A 26,550-nucleotide genomic window follows, 5' to 3' on the forward strand; every position below is an offset into this window, starting at 1 on the left:
TTGATTCCAGCTTGTGCTTCATCCAGCCCAGCATTTCACATGATGTACTCTGCATGTAAGTTAAATAAACAGGGTGACAATATATAGCTTTGTCGTACTCCTTTCCCAATTTTTTGAACCAGTCATTTGTTCCATGTCCGGTTCTAGCAGTTGCTTCTTGACTGACATACAGGTCTCTCAGGAGACAGATAATGTATCTGGCATTCCCATCTTTTTCAGAATTTTCCACAGTTTGTTGTGATCCACAGTCAAAGTCTTTAGTGGAGTCAATGAAGCTGAAATAGATGTTTTTCTGGAAGTATCTTGCTTTTTCTATGACCCAGTAAATGTTGGCAATTTGATCTCTGGTTCCTCTGCCTTTTCTAAATTCATCTTGTACATCTGGGAGTTCTCAGTTCACATACTGTTGAAGCCTAGCTTGAAGGATTTGACCATAACCTTACTATGTGAAAGGAGAGCAACTATACGGTAGTTTGAACATTCTTTGACATTGTCATTCTTGGGGATTGGAATGAAAACTGACCTTTTCCAGTTCTGTGGCCACTACTGAGTTTTCCAAATTTGCTGACATATTGAATGCAGCACTTTAACAGCATTATCTTTTAGGATTTTAAATATTTCTGCTGGAATTCCATTATGCCCCACTAGCTTTGCTGTAGTAATACTTTCTCAGACCCACTTGACTTTGTACTCCAGGATGTCTGGCTCTAGGTGAGTGACCATACCATCACGATTATCCAGGTCTTTAAGGCCATTTTTGTATAGTTCTTCTATGTATTCTTGCCATCTCTTCTTAATATCTTCTGTTTCTGCTAGGTCCATACCATTTCTGTCCTTTATTGTGCCCATCCTTGCATGAAATGACCCCTCAATATCTCTAATTTTCTTGAAGAGATTTCTAGTCATTCCCATTGTATTGTTTTCCTCTATTATTTGCATTGCTCATTTAAGAAAACCTTCTTATCTCTACTTGCAGTTCTCTGGAACTCTGCATTTATTTGGTTTTATCTTTCCTTTTCTCCCTTGCCCTTCTCTTCTCTTCTCTTCCTGGCTCTTTGTAAAGCCTCCTCAGACGACCGCTTACCTTCTTGCATTTCTTTTCCTTTGGATGACTTTGGTCTCTGCCTCCTGTACAATGCTGTTGTTGTTGTTGTTCAGTAGCTCAGGGGTGTCCAGCTGTTTGTGACCCCAGGGACTGCAGCACGCCAGGCTTCCCTGTCCTTCACCAGCTCCTGGAGTTTACTCAAACTCATATTCATTGAGTTGGTGATGCCATCCAACCATCTCATCCTCTCTCATCCCTTCTCCTCCTGCCTTCAATCTTTCCCAGCATCAGGGTCTTTTCCAATGAGTCAGTTCTTCACATTAGGTGGCCAAAGTACTGAAGCTTCAGCCTCAGCATCAGTCCTTCCAGTGAATGTTCAGTCTTGATTTCCTTTAGGATTGACTGGTTTATCTGCTTGCTGCCCAAGGGATACTCAAGAGTCTTCTCCAACACCATAGTTCAAAAGCATCAATTCTTCAGTGCTCAGCTTTCTTTATAGTCCAACTCTCACATCCATACATGACTACTGGAAAAACCATAGCTTTGCCTAGATGGACCTTTGTTGGGAAAGTAATGTCTCTGCTTTTTACTATGCTGTCTAGGTTAGTCATAACTTTTCTTCCAAGGAGTATGCGTCTTTTAATTTCATGGCTGCAGTCACCATCTGCAGTGATTTTGGAGCCCCCCAAAATAAAGTCTGTCACTGTTTCCACTGTTTCCCCATCTATCTGCCATGAAGTGATGGGACTAGATGCCACGATCTTCGCTTTTTGAAAGTTGAGTTTTAAGTCAGATTTTTCACTGTCCTCTTTCATGAACTTCATCAAGAGGCTCTTTAGTTCTTCTCCCATAAGGATGGTGTAATCTGCATATCTGAAGTTATTGGTATTTCTTCCGGCAATCTTGATTCCAACTTGTGCTTCATCCAGCCCAGCATTTTGCGTGATGTACTCTGCATATAAGTTGAATAGACAGGGTGACAATATACAGCCTTGACATACTCCTTTCCCAATTTGGAACCAGTCTGTTGTTCCATGTGCAGTTCTAACTTGCTTCTTGACCTGCATACAGATTTCTCCGGAGGCAGGTAAGGTGGTCTGGTATTCTGATCTTTTGAAGAATTTTCCACTGTTGTGATCCACACAGTCAAAGGCTTTGGCATAGTCAATAAAGTAGAAGTAGATATTTTTCTGGAACTCTCTTGCTTTTTCGATGATTCAGTGGATGTTGGTGATTTGATCGCTGGTTCTTCTGCCTTTTTTAAATCCACCTTGAACATCTGGAAGTTCACGGTTCATGTACTATTGAGGCCTGGCTTGGAGAATTTTGAAGATTACTTTGCTAGCTTGTGAGATGAGTGCAATTGTGCGGTAGTTTGAACATTCTTTGTCCTTGCCTTTCTTTGGGATTGAAATGAAAACTGACCTTTTCCAGTCCTGTGGCCACTGCTGAGTTTTCCAAATTTGCTGGCATGTTGAGTGCAGCACTTTCACAGCATCATCTCTTAGGATTTGAAATAGCTCAGCTGGAATTCCATCACCTCCAGTAGCTTTGTTTGTAGAGATGCTTCCTAAGGCCCACTTGACTTTGCATTCCAAGATGTCTGGCTCTAGGTGAGTGATCAAGCCATTGTGGTTATCTGGGTCATGTCCTTGCCACCGCGTCTTAATATCTTCTGCTGCTTTTAGATCCATACCATTTCTGTCCTTTATCGAGCTCATCTTTGCATGAAATGTTCCCTTGGTATCTCTAATTTTCTTCAAGAGATCTCTAGTCTTTCCCATTCTATTGTTTTCCTCTATTTCTTTGCATTCATCAGTGATCAGATCAGTGCATTATGTAATCTGGGAAACCAAAAAATTCATGTGACTCACTTTATTGCAATATTTGCTTTATTAGAAACAAAGTTGCAGCATCTTCAAGATATTCCTATTCATCTCCATGACTTATTCATTTTATAATTGAAATTTTGTAGTCTTTGATTCCCTTCACTCAGTTACTCCTTTTTTTTATTTTTAAAAAATGCGTTTATTTTTAATTGAAGGATAATCCCTTTACAACATTATGTTGGTTTATGTCATACATCAGTGTGAATCAGCCATAGGTATACCTCTGTCCCCTGACTCTTGAAACTCCCTACCACCTCCTGTCCCATCCCGCCTCTCCAGGGTTGTTACGGAGCCCCAGTTTGAGTTCCCTGGGCCATACAGCAAATTCCCATTGACTGTCTGTTTTACAGATGGTAGCGTATTTGGTTCCATGTTACTCTCTCCATCCATCCCACTCTCTCCTTCTTCCTCCACTGCTGTGTCCACAAGTCTCCTCTCTATGTCTGCGGTCTCCAGTGCTGCCCTGCAAGCAGGTTCATCAGTACTAGCTTTCTAGATTCCATACATATATGTTAATATATGATATTTGTTTTACTCTTCTGACTTACTTCACTCCATATAATAGGCTCTTGTTTCTTCCTTATTTTTAATGTAAATATTTATAGTAATAAATTTTTCCCATAGTACCACTTTCGCTTCATCCCGTGAGTTTTGGCATATTGTAGTTTCATTTTCATTTGCCTCTAAGTATTTCACAGTTTCCCTTGTGATTTCTTCTTTGGTAGTTGCTAGTTTTAATGTGCTTTATTTAGTTCCCGCGATTTTGGAATTTTACAGTTTCTTTGTTAATGACTTTTTTACATCACCTCCTTGTGGTCAGAGGAGATACTTTATGTGATACTGAGTTTTTTATAGGTTCAATATATAAATGAGGTCCTGTAGTACTTTCTCTGACTGATTTCATTTAGCATAATGCCCTCAAGTTTCCTCCACTGTTGCATATGGCAGGGTTCCCTTCTTTTAGTGGCCAAATAATATTCTTTTGTGTATATGCACCACATTTTCTTTATCAGTTCATCTGTTGATAAACATTTAGGTTGTTTCCATGTTTCAGTTATTCTGAACAATGCTTTAATGAAAATGAGGATGCAACTATCTATTCAAGATAGTGATTTCATTTCCTTTGGATATATACCCAAAAGTTGAATTGCTGGATCATATGGTATTTTCAGTCTTAATTTTTTATTGTGTCTTCACACTGTTTTTCACAGTGGCTGCACCAATTTACATTCCCACCAACAGTGTACACGTGTTCTCTTTTCTCTAAACCTTAACTAACATTTGTTATCTTTAGTCTTTTTGATAATAACTCAGATGTCTAGTCTTTAATGTCTCATTCTAAAAAGGGAAAAAAGGGAGAAATTAAGGAGCAAATAAGGGGGGAAAGCCCAAGCCCTTTAAATTCCCTGGAAGTCATTTCAGCCAGGGGAGAGTGGGACTTGCAACACTGAGAGATGTGCAAAATAATGGCCACCCTCCTTTTTGTCTGCATTTGTGTGGTAAGAAACCACAATCAGCAAACAGAACACAGTTCCACAATATTTGGAGGACAAAGTTCTTTTTGCCCACCCTGGTTCCTGTAAGCTGTGTGCAACTGCCCCAGAAACATATGCATAATTGTTTGCCATGAGACTGAAAATGGAGGATGGGTAACTTCTACTGTGTTAAGAGCTGAAATTAACCACAATTTACTATCCACGTCTTCCTCTGAAAGTTGCAAGCCTTCAATAGACTCCAGAGTTCCCAAAGAGTTACATCCGATAGATTCTTCCAGTGCAATTGTTGTCCACATGGGGAGAGAGATTCCTAGTGCAACCTACTCTACCATCTTCCCAGAATCCTCTGGCAGGGATGGGGTGGTGGTGGTAGATCTTTAGGATCTACAGAAGTAGGATCCTATGAACAACCCTAAAGCAGGGAAACTCTGTTATGAAACATTATGCCTTATTCTCATTTATAATGTCATACCCAAAGACAAATAATATTAATAGCTCCTACACACTGAGCTACTGCAGTTGTGTTCAGAGTGTTACAAGTACCATCTCATTTAATATTCACAACCACCAAGGTGAAGTGGGTAATGTTAGATTACTTTTACAGATTAAACTAATATGATTAAAGCCACACAGCTTGTCAGAGGTTGAGCTGGGTAAATGATACATGGCTCTCCATTTACTTGGTTTGGCGATCAGAAACCTGCCAGAAACAGAGAACAAGTAGCTCCAACACTTTGGCCTGATGTGAAGAGCTGACTCTTTGGAAAGGATCTTGATGCTAGGAAAGATTGAGGGAAATAAGAGAAGGTAACAGAGGGTGAGTTGGTCGGACGGCATCACTGACTCACTGGAAATGAGTTTGAGCAAATTCAGAGAAATAGTGAAGGACAGGGAAGCTGGATGTTCATGGGGTCACAAACAGTCAGACACAACTTAGCGACTGAACAGCAACAGATTGAAATTCACAGGGATGAGCCTTTCAGTGCACCAAACAGGAAGAGAGTCAGAGAATGGATCCAGGGGAATAGTCAAATAGAGAATAAACACATATTAGAAATAAAAGTCAAAATAGACTAAGCAAGATTACTTTGGAAATAGTAAAAATAATCAACACTTAAGAAAACTAACTTGACAATATAAACTATTAAAAATCATAGATATAAACTATAGAAACATATCTACATATAGAATGAATAAGTAAGTAGAATTTCAGATGACAAATATTGATGCTAAAGATTAAGAACTTATAAGCGGTGGGGATTTTCTGTGATGAAAAAAGGTGGTGGTTGTGTATTTCTCTTCCTGGCACATTGTAGCTCTCTAATATGAATGAATGAATCAATACTGAAAATAGTAAAAATAAAGGAAACAAAAGTTGATAAGACATTAAATTTTTAACTAAAAGCAAAACCAAAAATAAAAGCGAAAATACTTCTGGATTATTTGAAGTAGAAAATGTAAATCAATGTTAAAGGCACAAAAGAATCAAGCCAACCTTGGTTTTTTCTCTGCTGCAACAAATAATATCACATATTCTTTTAGAGAAACTTTGGAGAAAAAGATTACCTAAGAATCTGGAGTCAATTCAACCCAGGTGGCTCAGTGGTAAAAACTCAGCCTGCCAAAGCAGGAAACGCAGGAGACGCGGGTTTGATCCCTGGGTCAGGAAGATCTCCTGGTGGAGGAAATGACAACCCAGTCCAGTATTCTTGCCTGGAAAATCCCATGGACAGAGGAGCCTGGCGGACTACAGTCCGTGGGGTCACAAGGAGTCTGACACGACTGAGCAACTGCTCATGCACAACTAGTTGTTCATATGCAAAACCAACAGAAGAATGTTATAAACATATTTCATCAAATATAAGCTTTATTAAGTGTAAGATACACTTGGTTCTATTCACACAAAGAAAGGAAAAACTCTTCCAGTTAAACTTTAACACAGTGTTTTAACAATGATCATACTGACATTATTTCCCCAACTTGGTGTGTGATAAGGCAATAAATTCATGTGAATCTTCAAAGTAAAACATGTAATTTCATCTGCTTATAGGCTTCTTTCCTCTTAGGTCATGTAAAATAGTTGGTGATTGTTCTACAAGAAAATGTGGTAGTGTGGTAATTCTTCAGTGCCATTTGCTTTTTTTTGATGAATATAGGCCGTGCTTTGTTTTCCTCTCTTGCTGAACCCACAATAATTTTGTTTCAATACGAAATTATATTGTAATATTTTAAAGCATTTTAAGCAGCATTATAACTCAACATGTGTTATACCAGTGATCCGGGGAAGTAATGACAATATAAAGAACGAAGACAAAGTATTGCTATAATCCCCTGTAGCTGATTGACTACTATGGCATGATTGCCACCTAGTGGACGATGATTATAAGACATCAATTATAAAACGTCCATTTCCATGATGTTAAAATATGAAAAAAGTCTACCTTATGTTTATAGATGAAATACGGCATATTGAACCTTAGTAATTGTAGTGGTTAATTTCATGTGTTGACTTGACTGAGCCAGTGAAAGTCACTCAGTCGTGTCCCACTCTTTCTGACCCTGTGGATTGTAGCCCACCAGGCTCCTATGTCCATGGAATTCTCCAGGCAAGAATACTGGAGTGGGTTGCCATGCCCTCCTCCAGGGCATCTTCCCAATCCAGGGATCCGACCCAGGTCTCCCACATTGCAGGCAGATTCTTTATCGTCTGAATTACCAAGGGGTGCCCAAATTAAACATATTTCTGCACGTGTCTGTGTGGCTGTTTCTGGACCAGATTAACATTTGAATCTATAGACTGCCCTGCCCAGTATGGGTGGGTATCATCCAGTCTGTAAAAGAGCTAAATAGAACAAAAAGGTGGAGGAGGGAGGAATTCACCCCTTCTGCTTCTTGTGCACCTGCTCAAGTTGGGACATCTGTTTTCTGTTCTCCCACCCAACAACCCAGTTCTCAGCCTTTGGGCTCCAACTAGGAGTCACACCACCAACTCCCCTGGTGATTGGACCTCTTCTCTACCTTGCAGACAGCAGATCATAGAACTTCTCAGCCTCCATAATTGCATGAGGTAATTCCTCATGAATTTCTTAATAAATAAATACATATATTGGCTTGTCCAGGGTGATTCTGGTGAGAGAAGCTAGGAGATATATATATACACACACACATGCATACACCTTGAGGCTAAAGTCAGTAGGATTTCCTGATGGATTGGATACAGGGTGTGACAGAAAGTGAGGTGTTAAGAATAGCACCATGGTTTCTGGACTGAGCAGCTAGAATAATGCAGTTGCCCTTATTGGAGATGAGGAAGACTTCCCTAGTGGCTCAGATGGTAAAGAATCTTTCTGCAATGCGGAGACCATGGTTCGATCTCTGGGTTGAGAAGATCCCCAGAGAAGGGAGTGGCTACCCACTCCCATATTCTTGCTGGAGAATTCCATGGACAGAGGAGCCTGGTGAGCTACAGTCCATGGGGTCACAAAGAGTCAGACACGACTGAGTGAGTAACAAGGCTGAACATGGAGGAAGTTTGTGTGAGGGTGAGGAGTGCAGTATGGGGTCAGTTCCGTGGGAGATACTTGGCTGACATGCATATGGAGATGTCATTAGACAGTTATAGGTAAGTCTAGAGTTCAGGAAGGAGAAGGCAATGGCGCCCCACTCCAGTACTCTTGCCTGGAAAATCCCATGGACGGAGGAGACTGGTAGGCTACAGTTCATGGGGTCGCTGGGAGTCGGACATGGCTTTCACTTTTCACTTCCATGCATTGGAGAAGGAAATGGCAACCCACTCCAGTATTCTCGCCTGGAGAATCCCAGGGACAGAGGAGCCTGGTGGGCTGCCGTCTGTGGGGTCGCACAGAGTCGGACAAGACTGAAGCGACTTAGCAGCAGCAGCAGCAGCAGAGTTCAGGAAAGAGTGAGATGGGAAGTTTCAATTTGGGAATCATCCACATGTATTTAAAAATTTAAAAACCTGAAACTGGACCAGATATCTTGAGAGAGTAAGAGAAGAGATCTAAGAACTGAATCCTGGGTCACTCCAGTATTTAGGGGTTAGGACAGGAGAATGAGCCAGGAGACCCTGGCCAAATTGGGAAGATGAGCGGGCTTGGTGTCTGGGGCTTGGACATCAGCTTGGACATCACACTGAGACGTGAGCGTTCATCGTCCATCCAGGAGAGGGCGCACTCGCTCTCAGTGGGTCAGTGTCTGGTCTAGTGAATGTTGCTGCACCACCAGATTACTGGCAGGACACAGGAGCAACAGGAGATAACCATGTCTGGTTCAACATATTAATCCTAGTATAGCTAATGACCCAGTGGTCTCTACTGATAATTCCCCTTGCCCTGAGGGTTATTTTCTCACTGCCTTCCACCTACTGGGAAGTCTGAGTTCAGTGTTATGAAGAGAAACCACCGCCAGGGGGAGCTAGCCTTCTTTCCTCCAGACATCTGCTCACTCTGTCCTTCACCTGCTTCAAACAGGTTCGGTAATGAAATGGAGCTTGAAAAAAAAAAAAAAACTTTCCATAGACTTAACAAAAACTAACATGAATTTGCTAATTATGGAGCGCTTCTCTCACCTCTTAGTTTAAATAGAGTTTTATAAGGTAGAGTTTTAAAAGTTCTCTAGTTGTATCATCCAATACTTTGGCCACCTGATGCGAAGAACTGATTCACTGGAAAAGACCCTGATGCTGGGAAAGATTGAAGGCAGGAGGAGAAGGGGACGACAGAGGACGAGATGGTTGGATAGCATCACTGACTCAATGGATGTGAATTTGAGCAGGCTCCTGGAGTTGGTGATGGACAGGGAAGCCTGACGTCCTGCAGTCCATGGGGTTGCAAAGAGTTGGACACAACTGAGCGACTGAACTGAACTGAAGTGTATCATATCAATATCAAGCGATATCCATTTCTTTCCTAACAGGGTTAGAAAAATATAGTTATATTGGATCTATTTCTGATAAAATTTTCACTTTATACTATGACCACATGGGATTCATACATAAACTGACTCCAGACCACTTTGAAGCTGGTGGATCACTTGCTGCCTTTGGAAATTCTAAAGGTATTTTTAGACAGGTCAGTGATCTAATGTGTTGAAACAGTTTGCCTTATTTTAATAGATGTCATATTCTATATACAGAGAAACAGGGAAACAGGAAAGTGTTTTCCTTGGGACAAACACTCTTAATACTCTTTGCTATTTTTAACTAAAGGAAAAACCTTCATATATCAGGGAACATCTCCAAAACCTTTCAAGTTCCATACAGAGCTTAGGCTTACACACACCTGGAATATTTTCATATAAATGTTTTCACAGCAAACCACCAGATATTCTAAACTAGATCCAGCCCAGGTTTACAGTGAGTTTGACTCTCTCAAGGTTGACCTTAAAGAAACATAAGTTCTGGTTTTTCTCACTCTTGACTTTTTTCTTTCTTACTAACCCTTCCCATTTGTTTCTTCCTTTTCTAATGCTAACAGAGAAAGGAATAATCATCTGCATCACAGATGATACTTCATGCAGATTTTTCTAATAATTTTAATGTATAATGGGCCACTTATAAAGATATTTGAACCTAAAAACTCATCACGGAACACATAATCATAATAATGAATTCCCATCAATATATCAGCAAATAAACAGGTTTTTTAACTGGGATCTAATAAAATCTGCACTTTAACTTAAAGGATATAGAATAAAGGGTGACTCTAGTTTTAATAGATCACTCAAAATTACCAGGCCAAGACTGCGGTTCAGAACGCAGTGCTTTAACTTCCCTGTCTTCTGAGATACTGGCAGAGGAAAAAGTGGAACTTCCTAGTGACAGTAAGATACCATCATGTGACTCCCTGTGTGATTTATTCACCAGTCTGTTGTGTATAGAAACAAATCAAATCCTGTGATCAGCAGGGTAGCCCTAACCAAAAAAGCAGTTACCTCAATTTTCACTAACTTCACAATTTGTAGAAAATGTTCTCTTACGTGAAAGTTTAAATTATTAAAATCAAAAGCCAAAATGGGTTTTTATACTCAGGGTGAGTGCATTCAAGGAATTTGCACTCAGTATTATCACCTTCCTCTCCCAAAACAAACTATATCTGTATCCTCTCTGAACACACATGATCCATAAACCTTTTTTGGCTCTGAGTAGTTGCCAAACACTGTCATGAACACTTAATCTTTATAACAATTACTTATCCTCATTTTACCCACAAGGAAAGTGAGGCACAGGGAGGGTAAATAATAATTCGCCCCAAATTATATACACCACTGGCTAGTACCTGGAATCAGGCATCTAATCAGTTTGGGGCAACAGATTCAGGACCTGTGCTTTTAGTCACTATGCTGTGACTTGCACATTCCCAGGACTTGCACATTCTTTCATGGGATATTCTTGCCACTCCCAGTCTCAGATGTCACACAGAACTCTTAAAGCCTTGTCAGCAGTTTTCAAGCGTCCTTAAGCCATCTGTTCAATACAGTGCAATACATGTTCAGTCCCATGTGTATTCTCCTGGCGTCTGTTTCCCATTCTCTCCCCTTCTCGGTGAGTTCCCAAATTTCAGAGACCAGAGGAAAAGGCATGACAGAATGTGGGTCTGAACGGCACTGCTTGATGGTGGCTGCTCCATCATACTGCCGCATCTACCCCTCCGTCCTCATGTCACAGCAACCAGGCAACTCCAGCATCCCCTTGGGACTGGTCCCCACCTGTCTTCTCACTCCTACAATTTCCCAAAGCTGGACAAGATCAGCATCAGAGAAGGGTATGTTGGAAAGATGACTTGCAGATCAGAAATCTGGTCCAAAGTTGTCTGTGTTGAGTGAGAGAAGTCTTGTGAACCACCAGCCTCGAGGACTCAGCAGCAGCAGTACAGAGTTACCAGCATGACATGGGGGGCGTAGCTCTCAAGTGTCGGGAGGTGCTTCTCAGCCCCTTGCTTACAGAATACTCCAAACAGGAGCCAAGTTCTAGAACCTGCACTTCTAAGCTCTTCCCCCACATATGAGATAAGACACTCCGGTCTGCTGTTGCAGCCTTCTATACAGGAATGTTAAACTGAACTTCACTCTTCAGAATTTCTCCTCCTCCTCAACAGAAAAGTGTGTTTTCCCTCCCATCTGCATGGATATTCAGCAATATTCCTTCTATTGATAAGAAAAGCAATATTGTTTTGATGTGAAATGGAAGCAAATCCATTATTTGCATTTTGTCATAGTGGAATTATGCTGTTGTTGTTCAGTCACTAAATTGTGTCCAACTCTTTGCAACCCCATGGACTGTAGCACGCCAGGCTTCCCTGTCCCTTCACTATCTCCTGGAGTTTGCTCCAACTCATGTCCACTGAGTTGGTGATGCCATCCACCCATCTCATCATCTATAGCCCCCTTCTCCTCCTGCCCTCAATCTTTCCCAGCATCAGAATCTTTTCCAATGAATCAGCTCTTCACATCTGGTGGCCAAAATATTGGAGCTTCAGCTTCAGCATCAGTCCTTCTAATGAATATTCAGGGTTAATTTCTTTTGGGATTGACAGTTTGTTCTCCTTGCAGTCCAAATAAATTCATTATTTTCTCTTTTCATGTTCCAGGCTTTTGACATGGGCTTTGACACTGCCCTTGCTCCACAGTATCTCACCTTAAATGAAATGATATTTTATGCATATGTGCCCAAGAATGAACCGAAGGATAGAGTATACACCAAGAGGTTCTATGACATTCACTTTGGAAAATTGATACACTCCAGGTAGGTACTGATTAGCTTCACAGATTGTACACTGGTATCTAAATTCTAAATTTTGAGCCTAGCTTTTGGAGTAATTTTCTTAGTCAAGGAGAGACAGTGTTTTTGAACACCTTGCAAGATCAAATACATTTGTAGACTTCAAGGTGCTTTGCACAGTGCCCCAGTTTTAGGAACATGGGGCCAGGTATATCGGCACCATCAGGCCAACCTAAAGAAATGTGTGCTTGTTGTCCTGAGTTTCAAAAATGTCTGGGCTACGCTGGGTACTGCTTATCCTCAGAGCTCACTCCCATGGCAGTTGTCATATGTCCTATGACAAACAAATCTAACATAGAGGAGACCATCCTGCATGAAATACTGCCTGACAGGGTATGCAGCGTTCTCAGGAATGCTTTCTTCAAGGGTATTAGCAAGAGCCAATGACCCTGAAAGCTGCCTTTAAGGCCTAAAATCTTTGAAAAACAATATGAATTCTGCAAGTACCCCCTCCCACACACACACATCTAACAACCAGAAAAGGAACAGTCTCAGATTACCAGAAACTCACCCCGTTCCCAAACTGGTGAGCCCTGTTCCACCAGGTTGAAATCTCTCTATTATACATCCATTGGTCTATCAACTAGATAATGTCCCATAGCCAACAGCTCCTGGAGAAGGAAATGGCACCCCACTGCAGTACTCTTGCCTGGAAAATCCCATGGATGGAGGAGCCTGGTAGGCGGCAGTCCATGGGATCGCTAAGAGTCATACACGACTGAGCGACTTCACTTTCACTTTTCACTTCCATGCATTGGAGAAGGAAATGGCAGCCCCCTCCAGTGTTCTTGCCTGGAGAATCCCAGGGACGGGGGAGCCTGGTGGGCTGCCGTCTATGGGTCACACAGAGTCGGACACGACTGAAGTGACTTAGCAGCCTCAGCCAACAGCTCCATGCTCCACCCAACACCTCCCTCAGAGGTAGATTGTACAGACAGAAAGCAAACGTAATATAGCAGATGTTGGCATCAGGTTTTATTCCACAATGATTGTAGAATCTTCTGTCTCTAAGAAAAGTATCCGTGATCATCAATAACTATTTGTTTTTGATGGTTTCGTATGTGTGATATTACAAATCCATTAGTGCCTGTTTATATAGGTATGTCTTTGTAAGAAACATAATCAGTCTTTAAAATTAACATATGATCAGTATCATCTCAATGTTAATATCAATTTTTATCCTAATTATTTTGAAAGCATATGATAATTCTCTAAAAGATCAGAATGTTTAAAAAGCAGCATAGCATGTTCTATATTCAGTCAGTAATTTTGCTCACTTGCACAGAAACTAGAGAATGGGCATTTCTGAGGAAGGACATGGTAGCAAAGAGCTAGGATCTGGAAACTGGAGGCAGGTGGGACTTCAACCAGAAAGGTCAAGGATTTGGGAGCCGGAGTCATGAGGTCAGCTGTAGGCCAAAGGAAGATGTCTAGGTGGTCAGGGGTGAAGCAGGATGAGCCCTATATTTTCCTCTTCCACAAAGAGTTTTTCATTACTGTATTTGACCTTCCCTAGGTCACGCTGACAAATTTTCTCTAACCAGGTAACTTGTGTGAATAGCACCCTGTCTTGGATCTTCTTGGCCTTTGTTCTTGCACTTAAATGTTAGATTCAGCTAGTCAAGTTCCATTAAGGAAAAAAAAAGCACAACAACCTGTTAATAAAAATTACTTCTTGCAACCAAATTCTGCTTTACAGCTGCAGTTAGATCCTGGGTGGAGAGTTCTGACTCTTCTTGCAATAGGATACTCAATTTGTGCTCCTAGAAGTTTAGGCCCAAGACAACTTCCTGACTCTCCATAAGGATAGAGGATTATTATTTTAGTCTTCCCTCACTCATAATGTGTCTTTGCCTGTGCCCCAGTGACGAGTAGCTTTGCTTCCTCTCTCTCCATGGTTTAAAGCTTCTGCTGTGTAGAGGAGAGAGGGGAGGTGGGAGGGAAGGGGAGGGAGCCTGGGCTTCAGTGCCAACACCCTCCAGGCCCTCCTCCCCAGCCAGGATCACTTCTTTTGAGGCCCGTGTTTAACTGTTTAATGCCCAGCCAAGGCTTTTGCTTCTTATGAAAGAAGTTTCAGGGAAGTGAATGAGACTTCCTCCCTGTTTCCTCCCACCCTCTCCAGCCTCCCTATAATGACCTTGCCCCTCACTCCCTTGCTGTCTGCACCACCAGCAGGGACTTTCTCTGGTCCACTCTCTGCCCCAGTCTTTCTTCTGAGGCCCATGGGAAGGAGCTTGCAAGTGAGTGCAGCTCCCTTTTGAAAGGTGCCCCAGAATTTCCAGACTCACAAACCAGCACATCTTGGTCTTTGACAGTTTTTTGTTTGTTTTTTTATTTTTAGACATTTCTTATTTATTTCTTTTGTGGCCAGTACCATGTTTCTCCCTTCTATGCTCTTCCACAAGTGAGACTGTTCCTGTGTTCAGACTCTCCTTGGGATGGCTTATTCCCTTGGATTTCTGGTTAGTTCTTGGATGGCTTAAGGAAAGTGACAACTTTGTGATTTATCCATTTTGTTTCATTGCTTGTTGGGCTGCTTCTTTCTTCATCAAAAGCCAAAGCAGAATGCCTTATAACTGACGTTTGTGTAGCAATCTCAGGTGTTTCAAATTTGCTAAACTCATTTGCTGGTTCTAGTACTTTTTCTATATATTCTTTTGGATTTTTGGAGTAGGGGTAAATATTTTTCTAAGCAGATAATCACATCACCTGCAGATAATTTGTTTATTTTAACATCTTTTAGCATATTATACGTTTCTTTCTGTTACAGTATCTAGGAGCTTATTAAATATAAATGAAGCTAATGGGTGTCATTCTGTTCAGGCCACTCTAATCAAACACAAAAACACTGGCTGGCTTATGTGTGTGTGCTAAGTCACTCAGTCCTGTCCAACTCTCTGTGACCCCATGGGCTATAGCCCACCAGGCTCCTCTGCCCACGGGGGTTCTCCAGACAGATGGCTTATAAACAAATGTATTTCTCACAGTTATGAAGACCAGAAGCCTAAGATTAAGGTGCCAGTGTGGTGAGTTTCTGGTGCAGGCTCTCTCCTGGGTATAGATTGCCAACTTCTCGCTGTGTACTGTCATGATTGAAAGGGGCAGGGTGCTAAACTGATTCACAAATGCTTCACCTGCATGACCTGAATCGCTTCCCAAAAGCTTCATCTCCAAATACCACCACTTTGGGCATTATGTTTTCAACACAGGAATTTTGGAGGGATACAAACATTCAGACCATTAGCGGTGGGCTTCCTCGTTCCTGACTTTTAAAAAAATATTTTAAACATTTCACCATCACATACTATCCTTTCCATACATTTTTAAAAACTGTTTTTCATTTACAGTTATTTTTTTTTCAGTTTAAGAAGTGTTTTCTTTTTGTTTTTAACTTAAATGTTTCTCCTGTATCTATTGAACTTATCTATATAATTTTTTCCTTTGAACTTTTACTTGATGCTGTGAATTATATTATAGATTGAATGTTGAATCAGACTGAAAGTCATGAAATAAACCTATCTAGGTCATTGTGTATTATCTATGTTTATACATTTCATACACTGTTGCATGCAGTGTTAGAATTCACTTGTTAGATTAATCTTGTTAATTGTGATTTTCCAATTTTCTTTATCCTTAACTGATTTTTTCTTTTGTGATCTATCAATTATTGAATTATGTTAACATTTTCTGATGTGATATTGAATTTTTCAATTCTTCATTGTAGTTCTGTCAATTTTGCCTTATATATGTGTGAGGCTGTTTTTAGATATGTATAAGTTTAAAATTGTTACATCTTCTCAGACTTGCTTATGATGTTGATTTCATGGGTATATACTTATCCTTAAAATCATCAAGTTGTTTATGTTAAGTATGTAAGGCCTTTTATGTGTCAATCATAACTCAATAAAGTAGTTTAAAATAAGACAACTATTTGCAGTGTTACAAAAAAGAATTGTTACATCTTCTTGATGAGTTGAACATTTTATTGGTATTTAATGACTACGTTTATATTTATAATGCTTTTTTGCATTACAGCCTAGAGGGTATAACAAAATATGCATAACATAAAATTTACCATTTTAGCCATTTTTAAGAGTGCAGTTCTGTGGCATTAAGTATATTCACATGGTTGTGCAACCATCACCACTGTCCATCTCCAGAACTATTTCTTTGTTTTTTTTTAGAACTTTTTTTAATTGGAGAGCTTAGTCCAATTACACTTGGACTGACTTGTGTGGATAGTGCAGAGTGAGATGGTGTGTTGGAAGGTCAGTGAGAAGGTAGGGAAGTATCAGATCATATAGGGAAGTGTAGGCTGCATAGGGGTTTACATTTTATTCTTGGTGCCAGGGGAAGCCATTGGAAAGTTTTATATAGGATAGTGAAATAATTTATATTTTTTAAAAGATCATTTGCTGTGAAAAGACTAGGACAGGGTGAGAGTCAAAGTCTCCAAGCTCCTTGGAAAGCTACTGAAATAATACAGGTGAGAAAAGAAGATGGTCGAAACAGTGCACTTGAGAAGAGACAGGATTTGGTGGTGGATTGCCTGTTGTGGGAATGAGCAAGAGAGCCATCAAGAATCTGTTGGGTTTTAGTTTGTAGCTAGGTAGAAGATGCTGTCATTTTCTGAGATTTGGAGTGCAGGGTTAGGCAGGGTGAGTGAGACTTGCATATTGGAAATATTAAGTGTGAAATACCTATTAGGTACCTAGGTAAAGATGTGAAGTTGACAGTTGCCTGGATATACGAATGCATACTGCAAAAATAGCGGAAGCTCTGCATTTGGTAGTTGTTCCAATATAAATGGATGTATGTAGAGAAGAAAAGGCCTGGGGCCCTCCAGGAAGAGAGATTAGGCAGAAGAGGAGGCCCCAGCCAAGGAAACTAAAAAGGAATAGCCAGTAAAATAGAAAGAAAAAAACAAAAAAAAACAGGGTAAAGTGGGAACATGTAAGCCAAGGGAGGCGGATGTTTTGGAAAGTATGGAGTAAACCACTGTGACCCATGTGACTGAGAGACTGAGTAACATGAGAACCAAGAAGTGCAGTGACCTTTGGATGTGGCAACCTTCCAGGCTGTAGTAACCGTGATTAAAGCAGCTTCATTGGCTTGGGATGAGGGCAGTGGGCTGGAGAAGCAGCACGGGTACTGGAATTGGAGTTTAGCAGGTATAGGTAGTTACGTTTGATGGCGACTGCCTTTGTGTAGTGTTTTCCCCACTCAACAGATATTCCTCTCCACCTCGGGACTTTCTGACTCCTAATTTTAAGCCCATCCTTCATTGCCCAAACCCTCTTCTCTCCTTTTAAAGCTGAATTCTTACCTCTCCTGTAAGAGTGGAGCTTGATTGCCCCCCAGGAGCCATCCTGGACACTTGAATACAGGAGACTCATTTACTTCTCCAGTGGTGGGACAAGTGGGATGGCAGGGTCAGCAATTAAAGTGTCTGCCTGGCTATTGGTCAGTGACTCCAGATGCAAAGAGGTTAATAGTTTTTTTAAATTATGGTAATAAGCTTTATTTTTTAAGAGCAGAGTTAGGAGCAAGCAACATGGATCAGAAAGTACAGAGAGTTCCCATGTGCCTCATCTCCACACATATCTCCCTCACTTTGTATCTGACACTACAGTGGTTTATTTGTTCCAATCCATGAACCTACCTATACTGACATATCATCAATCACCTGAAGTCCATAGTTTACATTAGGATTCACTCTTGGTGTTGTACATTCTATGGATTTTGGCAATTCTATAGTGATACATATACAACTTATATTATCATACAGAATAGGTTCATTGCCCTGAAAGTCCTCTCTGCTTTTCCTATTCATCCCTCCACCCTACTAACCCCTGACATCCATATTGTCTCTATTTTGCTGTTGTTGTTCAGTTGCCAAGTTGTGTCCAACTTTTTGCGACCCCATGGACTGCAGCAAGCCAGGCTCCCCTGTCCTTCACAATCTCCTGGAGTTTGTTCAGATTCATATCCATTGAGTTAATGATGCCATCCAACCATCTCATCCTCTGTCGCCCCCCTTCTCCTCCTGCCTTCAATCTTTCCCAGCATCAGGGTCTTTCCCAATGAGTCAGTTCTTTGCATCAGGTGGCCAAAGTTTTAGAGCTTCAGCTTCAGCAAGGAATGAATATTCAGGGTTGATTTCCTTTAGGATGGACTGGTTTGATCTCCATGGCATCCAAGGGACTCCCAAGAGTCTTCTTCAGCACCACAATTAGAAACCGTCAGTTCTTCGGTGTTCAGCCTTCTTTGACGGCTCAGTGGGTAAAGAATCCACCTGCAACGCAGGAGACACAGGAGACGTGAGTTTGATTCCTGGATCAGGAAGATCCCCTGGAGAAGAAAATGACAACCCACTCCAGTATTCTTGCCTGGGCAATCCCATGGTCAGAGAAGCCTGGTAAGCTACAGTCCATGGGGTCGCAAAGAGTTGGACATGACTGAGCACATAAGCTCAACAACAGTCTGGCCACTTAACCACTGTGTGTTCTCTTTCAGATTGCTTACAGCTCAATAATTGCAGTCTTCTTTATGGTTCAACTCTCACATCCGTACATGACTACTGGAACAATCATAGCTTTGATTATATGGACCTTTGTTGGCAAAGTGATATCCCTGCTTTTTAAAATGCTGTCTAGGTTTGCCATAGCTTTCCTTTCAAGAGAAGGTGTCTTTTAATTTCATTGCTGCAGTCACTATCCATGGTGATTTTGGAGCCCAAGAACATAAAATCTGTCACGGTTTCCACTTTTTCCCCTAATGTTTGCATGAAGTGATGGGACCAGATGCCATGATACTAGTTTTCTGCATGTTGAGTTTCAAGCCAGCTTTTTTACTCTCTTCTTTCACCTTCATCAAAAGGCTCTTTAGTTCCTCTTCACTTTCTGCCATGAGAGTGATATCATCTGCATATCTAAAGTTATTGATATTTCTCCTAGCAATCTTGACTCCAGCTTGTGGTTCATCCAGCCCAGGATTTTGCATGATGTACTCTGCATAGAAGTTAAATAAGCAGGGTGACAATATACAGCCCTGTCATACTCCTTTCCAAATTTTGAACCAGTCTGTTGTTCCATATCTGGTTCTAACTGTTGCTTCTTGACCTGAATACAGGTTTCTCAGGAGATGGGTAAGGTATTCCCATCTGTTTAAGAATTCTCCACAGTTTATTGTGATCCACACAGTCAAAGGCTTTAGCATAGTCAATGAAGCAGAAGTAGATGCTGTCTTTATAGTTTTACCTTTTTCAGAATGTCATGTAGTTGGAATCACACAGGGTGTTGCTTTTCATATTGGCTTCTTTCACTTAGTAGTATCCATTTAAGCTTCCTTCATGTCTTTTCATGACTTGATAATTCATTTCTCTTTACCACTGAATAACATTCCATTGTCTGGATATACCTCAGTGTTTTAATCCATTCACATACTGATTAAGCAATCTTGGTTGCTTCCAAGTTTTTGGCTACTTTGAATAATGGTGCCATGAACATTCTTGTTCAGGTTTTGTGTTTAACTCATTTGAATAAATACCAAGGAATTTGTTTTCTGGATCATATGATAAATGGCTTTCACAGTGGCTATACCATTTTACGTTTCCACCAGCAATAAACAAGAGTTCTTGTTGCTCTGTATCCTCACCAGTATTTGGCATTGTAGGTATTTTGGACTATTGCCATTGTAATAAGTATGTAGTGGTATCTCATGGTTGTTTTAATTTTCATTTCCTGATGATATATGATGCATATAATCATCCTTTCATATGCTTATTTGCCATCTGCATTTCTTCTTCAGTGAGGTGTCTGTTTAGACCCTTTGCCCACTTTTCACTGGGCTATTTGTTTTCTTACTGTTGAATTTTAAGAGTTCTTTCTATTTTAGGGGTCAGCATCTGTCAATCCAAAATATGATATTTTGGCTTAAGGATTACTTTTAGTCAAAGGCAATTAAGAAAAAGCAGACATAGAAAGGCAGGATGATTCTTAACCATCAGAGACAACTGGAGACTTCTACCAGTCTAGAGACATTGAGAGAATTCTTCCTAATAAGCACTATTAAAACCAACCCTTCTCTTACAATAGTTTCTCCCATGTATTTACTTTTTCAGTTTGCCACCCTTAGAAGTCTTATCCCCTTTTTCTGTCTCTTGTCACTTCCCCACAAATATATTATTCTTTATTAAGATGCTAGATAAGCCCCAGGTTCTAAACATCCCTTTGAATTACTCATCACTGAAGCTTCTCCCTGTGTAAGGATGACACACATTAATAAATTGTAAATTTTTTATTGTTAATCTAGCTTTTGTCAGTTTAATTTCTAGGGTCCGAGGCACAGAACCTAGGAGGGTAGAGGAAAAAGAGATTCTATTCTTCCCCAATAGTTTATTTTGGATAACAGTCCTTTGTCAGATATGTTTTTCACAACTATTTTCTCCCAGCCCACATCTGTATTCTAATTCTTTTGACAGTGTCTCTCATAAGTATTTAATTTAACAAAGTATGGCTTGTTGATTTTTTTCATTCATTGTGAAAGGACACTCTAAGGATTGTGTCCTTAAAGTTGTATCTAAAAAGTCATCACCATACCCAAATTCTTCTAGATTTTCTCCCATGTTCTCTTTTAGAAGTTTTACATTTTATGTTTAAGTCTGTAATTCATTTTGAGTTAAATTTTTGTGAAGGGTGTAAGGTCTGTGTGTAGATTTATTTTTTCTTGATATGGATATCTTAGCTTAGGGCTTCCCAGGTGGCTCAGTGGTAAAGAATCTGGCTGCCAATACAGAAGATGCAGGAGACAAAGGTTTAATCCCTGGGTAGGGAAGATCTCCTGGAGTAGGAAATGGCAACCCATTTCTTGCCTGGTGGGTTACAGTCCATGGGGTTGCAAAGAGTCAACACGACTGAGTGACTTAACACACACACATCTTAGCTTAACATTTGAAGGTTGTTTTTCTTGCTTGTAAAGCACATGCTCATTGCAGAAATTTCCTAAAAGGCAAGTATATAGAAGACAAAATCATGACTGTTAACACTTTGATGAATTACTGATTAGTCCTTTTCAACATTCATTTCAACATTTTTCACTATACTTCTTTATTTTAGACATTGTAATGTGACCACTTTCCTTAGGTAATGAAAACCTCTTTGTAAGAATCATCTTAATAGACGCTTTTTTTCTAGGTAGATCAGGTATTATCATTTACTTAATTTTCCTATTGTTGGCATTTTTCTTTCTAACTTTTATCATAATGCTGTGATGAACATCTTTGTGTGGAGAACTTTTCTTCCCCTCTGTGTTTCAAGTTATGTCCTTAGGATAGAGACCTATCAGTAGATTTATGGAATCAGAGGGAAAAAAAAAATATTAGAACTCAATGCATAGTTTCAAGCTGCTTTCTAGGAGTAGTGTATCATTTTACCATTTCATTAGTGGCAGTCTCTCTCAGTTCTTATCACTCTCAAACCCCGTCTTTTAAAAACTTCCTTAATTTGCTAGGTGAAAAGTCATATCCCATTGCTGTAACTGACATTTCATCAGTTACTAATGAAATTGAACAAATGTTACTCAAATATATATTTGTTAACCGTTTGTGGTATTTTTTATTTATTATTTATATGTTTATGAACTTGCTAATTTAAGTCACTGTTTTATCCAAATTGCTTGATATTTGTTGGTTTGTTTTTAGGAAAACTGGAACAGCTTACATAAGAAAGGTATTTCAACATAACACTCCTGAAGGATTTTTGTCCTCAGTTATTGCAGAACTGATAGACCCTTTTGGAACAGAGGAAGTAAATGAGAGCTCTTGTTTGTCTAGTTCCCTTTCCATTAGTGAAGCTGGAAATTACTCCTATAAACTTAGTCTTCAATTACAAAGTAAGTGTAATAATATTTCTGATGGCTGGGAAAAATGAAGAATTATCTTTTGGGATGAGTGTTTATGCTCTTTTATAGAACAATAGATTTCAAAATTTAAACCAATTGATAATCTACAGAACTCTACATATACTTAAATTCCTAGAGAAATTCTTTATTTTTAATATAATAAAACCTTATTTCTCCACTGGGATGAATAACAGGCATCTTACATTTAATATGTTCTCTTACTTGATTATTGCAATAGTCTCTCTCTCTCTCTTTTTTTTTTTTCTTTTTGGTTCAGGTTTATTAAGGTATAACTTACATACAGTAAAATTCACTCTTTTCAGTGTATGTCTCTGGGTTTTGATAAATCTATTCATTCAATGATGGAGCCACCATTGTGATCAGTCCCATAAAACTCTCTCCTAATTCTTTGCTCTCCCAATGCTGGCCCCTGGCAACCAAATCTGTTTTCTGTTCCCCAAATTCTCTCCTTTCCAGAATGTTACATAAATGGAATCATACAATAGACAGAATTTTGACTCTACCTTAAGTATTTGTGTACAGGTTTTTGTATATACATATGTTTTCACTTCTCTGGAATAAATGCCAAGGAGTGCAACTGCTGGGCTGAAGAGTAATTGCATATTTATTGAGTTGGCCAAAAAGTCCGTTTGGGTTTTTCATAACATCTTACAGGAGAACCTGAACAAACTTTTTGGCCATCTCAATAGTTTTTAAGGAAGCTGATTTCTCTGCTTTCCTTCTTGCCCTTTCTCTGTCACATGCCCAGTCTATTCTCAACAGAGCAGCTTAAGCGATCTTTCTAAAACGTAAGTTCAATCATGCCCCTTGTTGATTTTCTGTCTGTATGACCTATCCATTGATGAAAGTAAGGTATTAAAATCCTCTACTATTTTTGTATTGCTATCTATTTCTCCTCAGATCTATGAATATTTGCTTTATTATTTAGGTGCTCATTTGTTAAGTGCATAAATATTTACAAATTATATCTTTTTGTTTGACTCTTATTATATAATAACCTTCTTTAGCCTTTGTCTTAAGGTCTACTTTCTCTGATATAAGTATTGGTATCCCAGACTTCTTTTGATTTCCACTTGCTTAGAATATCTTTTTTCATCCCTTCACTTTCAGTCTGCATGTCTCCTTACATCTGAGGTGAGTCCCTTGTAGGCACCATATAGCATATCTTGTTTTGGTTTCTAAATCAACTCAACCACTTTATGTCTTTTGATTGAAGGATTTGGGTCACTTATATTTAAGTAGTTATGGATAGGTAAGCATTGATTGCCGCTTTGTTAATTTTTTTTTTTTGGTGTTTTATACCAAAAGAATACCAAAATACCGCATCATGTTGTACACCTGAAACTAATATTATGTATCAATTATATCTCAAAAAGTCAAAGGTGGAGGGGAAAGTGAGTGACCAGCATCACACATGTGTGCTCAGTCACTCAGTCACATCCAGCTCTTTGCAACGCCATGGTCTGTAGCCCGCCAAGCTCCTCGCCTATGGGATTTCCCAGGCAAGAATACTGGAGCGGTTTGCCATTCCCTCCTGAAGGGATCTTCCCAACCCAGAGAGCAAGCCCATATCTCCAGCATCTCCTGCATTGGCAGGTGAATTCTTTACTACTGAGCCACCTGGGAAGCCCAGTGGTCAGCATATGTGATAGTTAATGCTGCTAGATTAGGCGCCATCACTGGGAAAGCAGGTGTAGATAGAGAAAGGAAAAAGTTTGAGATCCAGTCTCCGGTATTCCAACATCTAGTGGTCAGAGAGATGGGAAAGACTGGATGATCTACTAGGAGAAGAGAGTATGTCTCAGAAACCAAGTGAAGAAGTTACTTCAAGAAGAAAGGAGTGATGCTGTGCTACATGCTGCCAAGAGGTGCGTTTAGAAAAGAGGTGGGGAGAGAAAACTGCCCGATGAATCTGTGTCAAAGTCACTAGTAAAGTTGACAAAAGCTGTTGTTGCGTGGAGTCCTGTAGACAAAAATGACATGTAGTCATTGGGTTAGGGTCAAAAAATTACAAGAGGCAGGGAATTGAAGATAGTGCATAAGGCAATCCTTTTGGGGAATCTCACAGTGAAGGGGAAGAGAGAAATGAGATGGTAGTTGAAGGGAATGTAGAAAAGGGTTTTTTGTTGGTTTGTTGAAATGGGAAAAATTAGAACATGTGTTTATAACAAAGGAATTATGAGGTTCTCTTCAGACTACTTCTATTTTTTTTTTTTTTCAGAACAAGGTGAGTATCATTGTTGATGTGCTTCAAAAACATTTTAAAATAATGACTTCCCTCTCCTTCAAACAGCCATTTGTTGACTTCTCTCATATCCACTATGATGGATTTCCTCCAATCTCTAGGTTATTAAGGCTCTTACTAGTTCTATAGAAAAGAAATCAGCTTTCTTATAATTACTTAACCCTATGTGGGTTGTTTTTTGCTGATAATTTTATAGAACTAGTTTCACAGTAGAAGTTGTGTTCGGCATATTTGTGATACACTTTCTACAAAGTAATTTGAATTATGACCTGAAATCTGACAATGTTCTCTAGTTAAAACCATAGTTTAAAAACTCAAATAATGTATCCCTCAGTTATGTCTACCAGTATTTCTTGGAGAACATTGGCTGTTCTATTTTATACCAAATCACTCTTGTTTTAGCTCCAGGTGTTATCTCCTCATTTCAAGATTCGGATATAGAAAAGACTGTGGTGATTCCCGGTTATAGCAGCTTCCTGATCACAACGATTTTAGATAATGAGAATGCTTTAGCTGTTGCTACCATGCCTGAAATAGTCCCCCATAACATGACCTTTCAAAAAGACTCCTGGTTCTTATACAACTTTGGAAGAAGGAATGGACAAACATGGAACATATATGCAAACCCATGTAATTACTGGTTTCAACAACATGATGATTCACTATCCCTCAGTGTCCTGAAATACATTGATCTGGGGAAATCTCACACTTTAAAAATGAAGGTCATACCTAATACAAAAGGTAAGTTTATTTTTATTGGGAAATATCAAGAGGAGATATTATTGCTTTTCTTGCATGTAAAATACACTCTTTGATATTTCCTTTATCTTTGGTTTCATTAGTAGGTGACATTCTATCACTAACAGTATAAGCTTCCAATTATTGAGCACTCATGCAAAACTCTGTATTAAATGTTTTTATATATTTATAATTTATGGTTTATGACTATCCTAATGGGCTAGATTATAATCCTTATTTTATAAATGAGAAAAATGAGGTTATATTACCAGCCCAAATTTACAGAGGATTTTAGTTTAAATTTTAGCTGCCCTCTGAAAAGAAAACCTTTTAATTACCTTGTTATTGTTATAACCATTTCAAGTATTTATTTTAAGCCAAAAAAAAAAAAGACTTTTAAATAGAATTCTATACTTTGCTCCATTTTCCAAGTATTTATTTATTTAAAAATATAAAACTTACTAAAGATGATGGTAAATGGCATACTGGAAAAAAGTAAAACAAAAAACTTTAGTAAATAACTTAGCTAGAAACTGAGGAAAGAAAGATGAAAGAGAGGAGAGCGAAAAAGGAAAATCTTGTCACTAGAAATGAAGACGTTAGCAAAGTATTGCTCAAAATTCTCCAGGCGAGGCTTCAACAGTATGTGAACTTCCAGATATTCAAACTGGATTTGGAAAAGGTCGAGGAATCAGATATCCACTGGATCATAGAAAAAGAAAAAGAATTCCAGAAAAACATCTGCTTCATTGACTACACTAAAGCCTTTGACGTATGGATCACAACAAATTGTAGAAAATTCTTAAAGAGATGGGAATACCAGACCACCTTCCTTGCATCCTGAGAAACCTGTATGCGGGTAAAAAAGCAACAGAACTGAACATGGAACAATAGACTGGTTCCAAGTTGGAAAATGAGTAACTGAAGGCTGTATATTGCCACCCTGCTTATTTAACTTACATGCAGAGTGTATCATGCAAAATGCCAGGATGGATGAAGCATAAGCTGAAATCAAGATTGCCAGGAGAAATATCAATAACCTCAGACTTGCAGATGACACCACCCTTATGGTGGAAAGTGAAGAGGAACTAAAGAGCTTCTTGATGAAAGTGAAAGAGGACAGTGAAAAAGCTGACTTAAAACTCAACTTTCAAAAAACGAAGATTGTGGCATCCAGTCCCATCATTTCATGGCAAATAGATGGGAAAACAATGGAAACAGTGACAGACTTTATTTTCTTGGGCTCCAAAATCACTTCAGATGGCAACTGCAGCCATGAAATTAAAAGATGCTTGCTCCTTGGAAGAAAAGCTATGAAAAACCTAGATAGCTTATTAAGGAGCAGAGACATTACTTTGCCAACAAAGGTCCATCTGGTCAAAGATAAGGTTTTTCCGGTAGTCATGTATGGATGTGAG

The 26,550-nt window shown here is 39.5% G+C and overlaps 2 protein-coding genes across 2 annotated transcripts in view; one reads left to right on the top strand and one right to left on the bottom strand.

Annotated features, from left to right (window-relative positions):
* Window positions 1-26,550, top strand: part of CATSPERB (cation channel sperm associated auxiliary subunit beta) — a 113,451-nt gene that overhangs the window by 57,710 nt on the left and 29,191 nt on the right. Inside the window, exons 15-18 of the mRNA XM_043489554.1 lie at window positions 9,366-9,520; window positions 12,038-12,192; window positions 21,929-22,119; window positions 24,803-25,135. Of these exons, the coding sequence (XP_043345489.1) occupies window positions 9,366-9,520; window positions 12,038-12,192; window positions 21,929-22,119; window positions 24,803-25,135 (834 nt within the window). The remainder of the gene's footprint in view (window positions 1-9,365; window positions 9,521-12,037; window positions 12,193-21,928; window positions 22,120-24,802; window positions 25,136-26,550) is intronic.
* Window positions 1-26,550, bottom strand: part of LOC122454884 — a 156,046-nt gene that overhangs the window by 9,908 nt on the left and 119,588 nt on the right. The window lies entirely within an intron of this gene.

Source organism: Cervus canadensis, chromosome 17 (assembly GCF_019320065.1).
Source record: "Cervus canadensis isolate Bull #8, Minnesota chromosome 17, ASM1932006v1, whole genome shotgun sequence".
In the NCBI taxonomy this organism is placed as follows: Eukaryota; Metazoa; Chordata; class Mammalia; order Artiodactyla; family Cervidae; genus Cervus; species Cervus canadensis.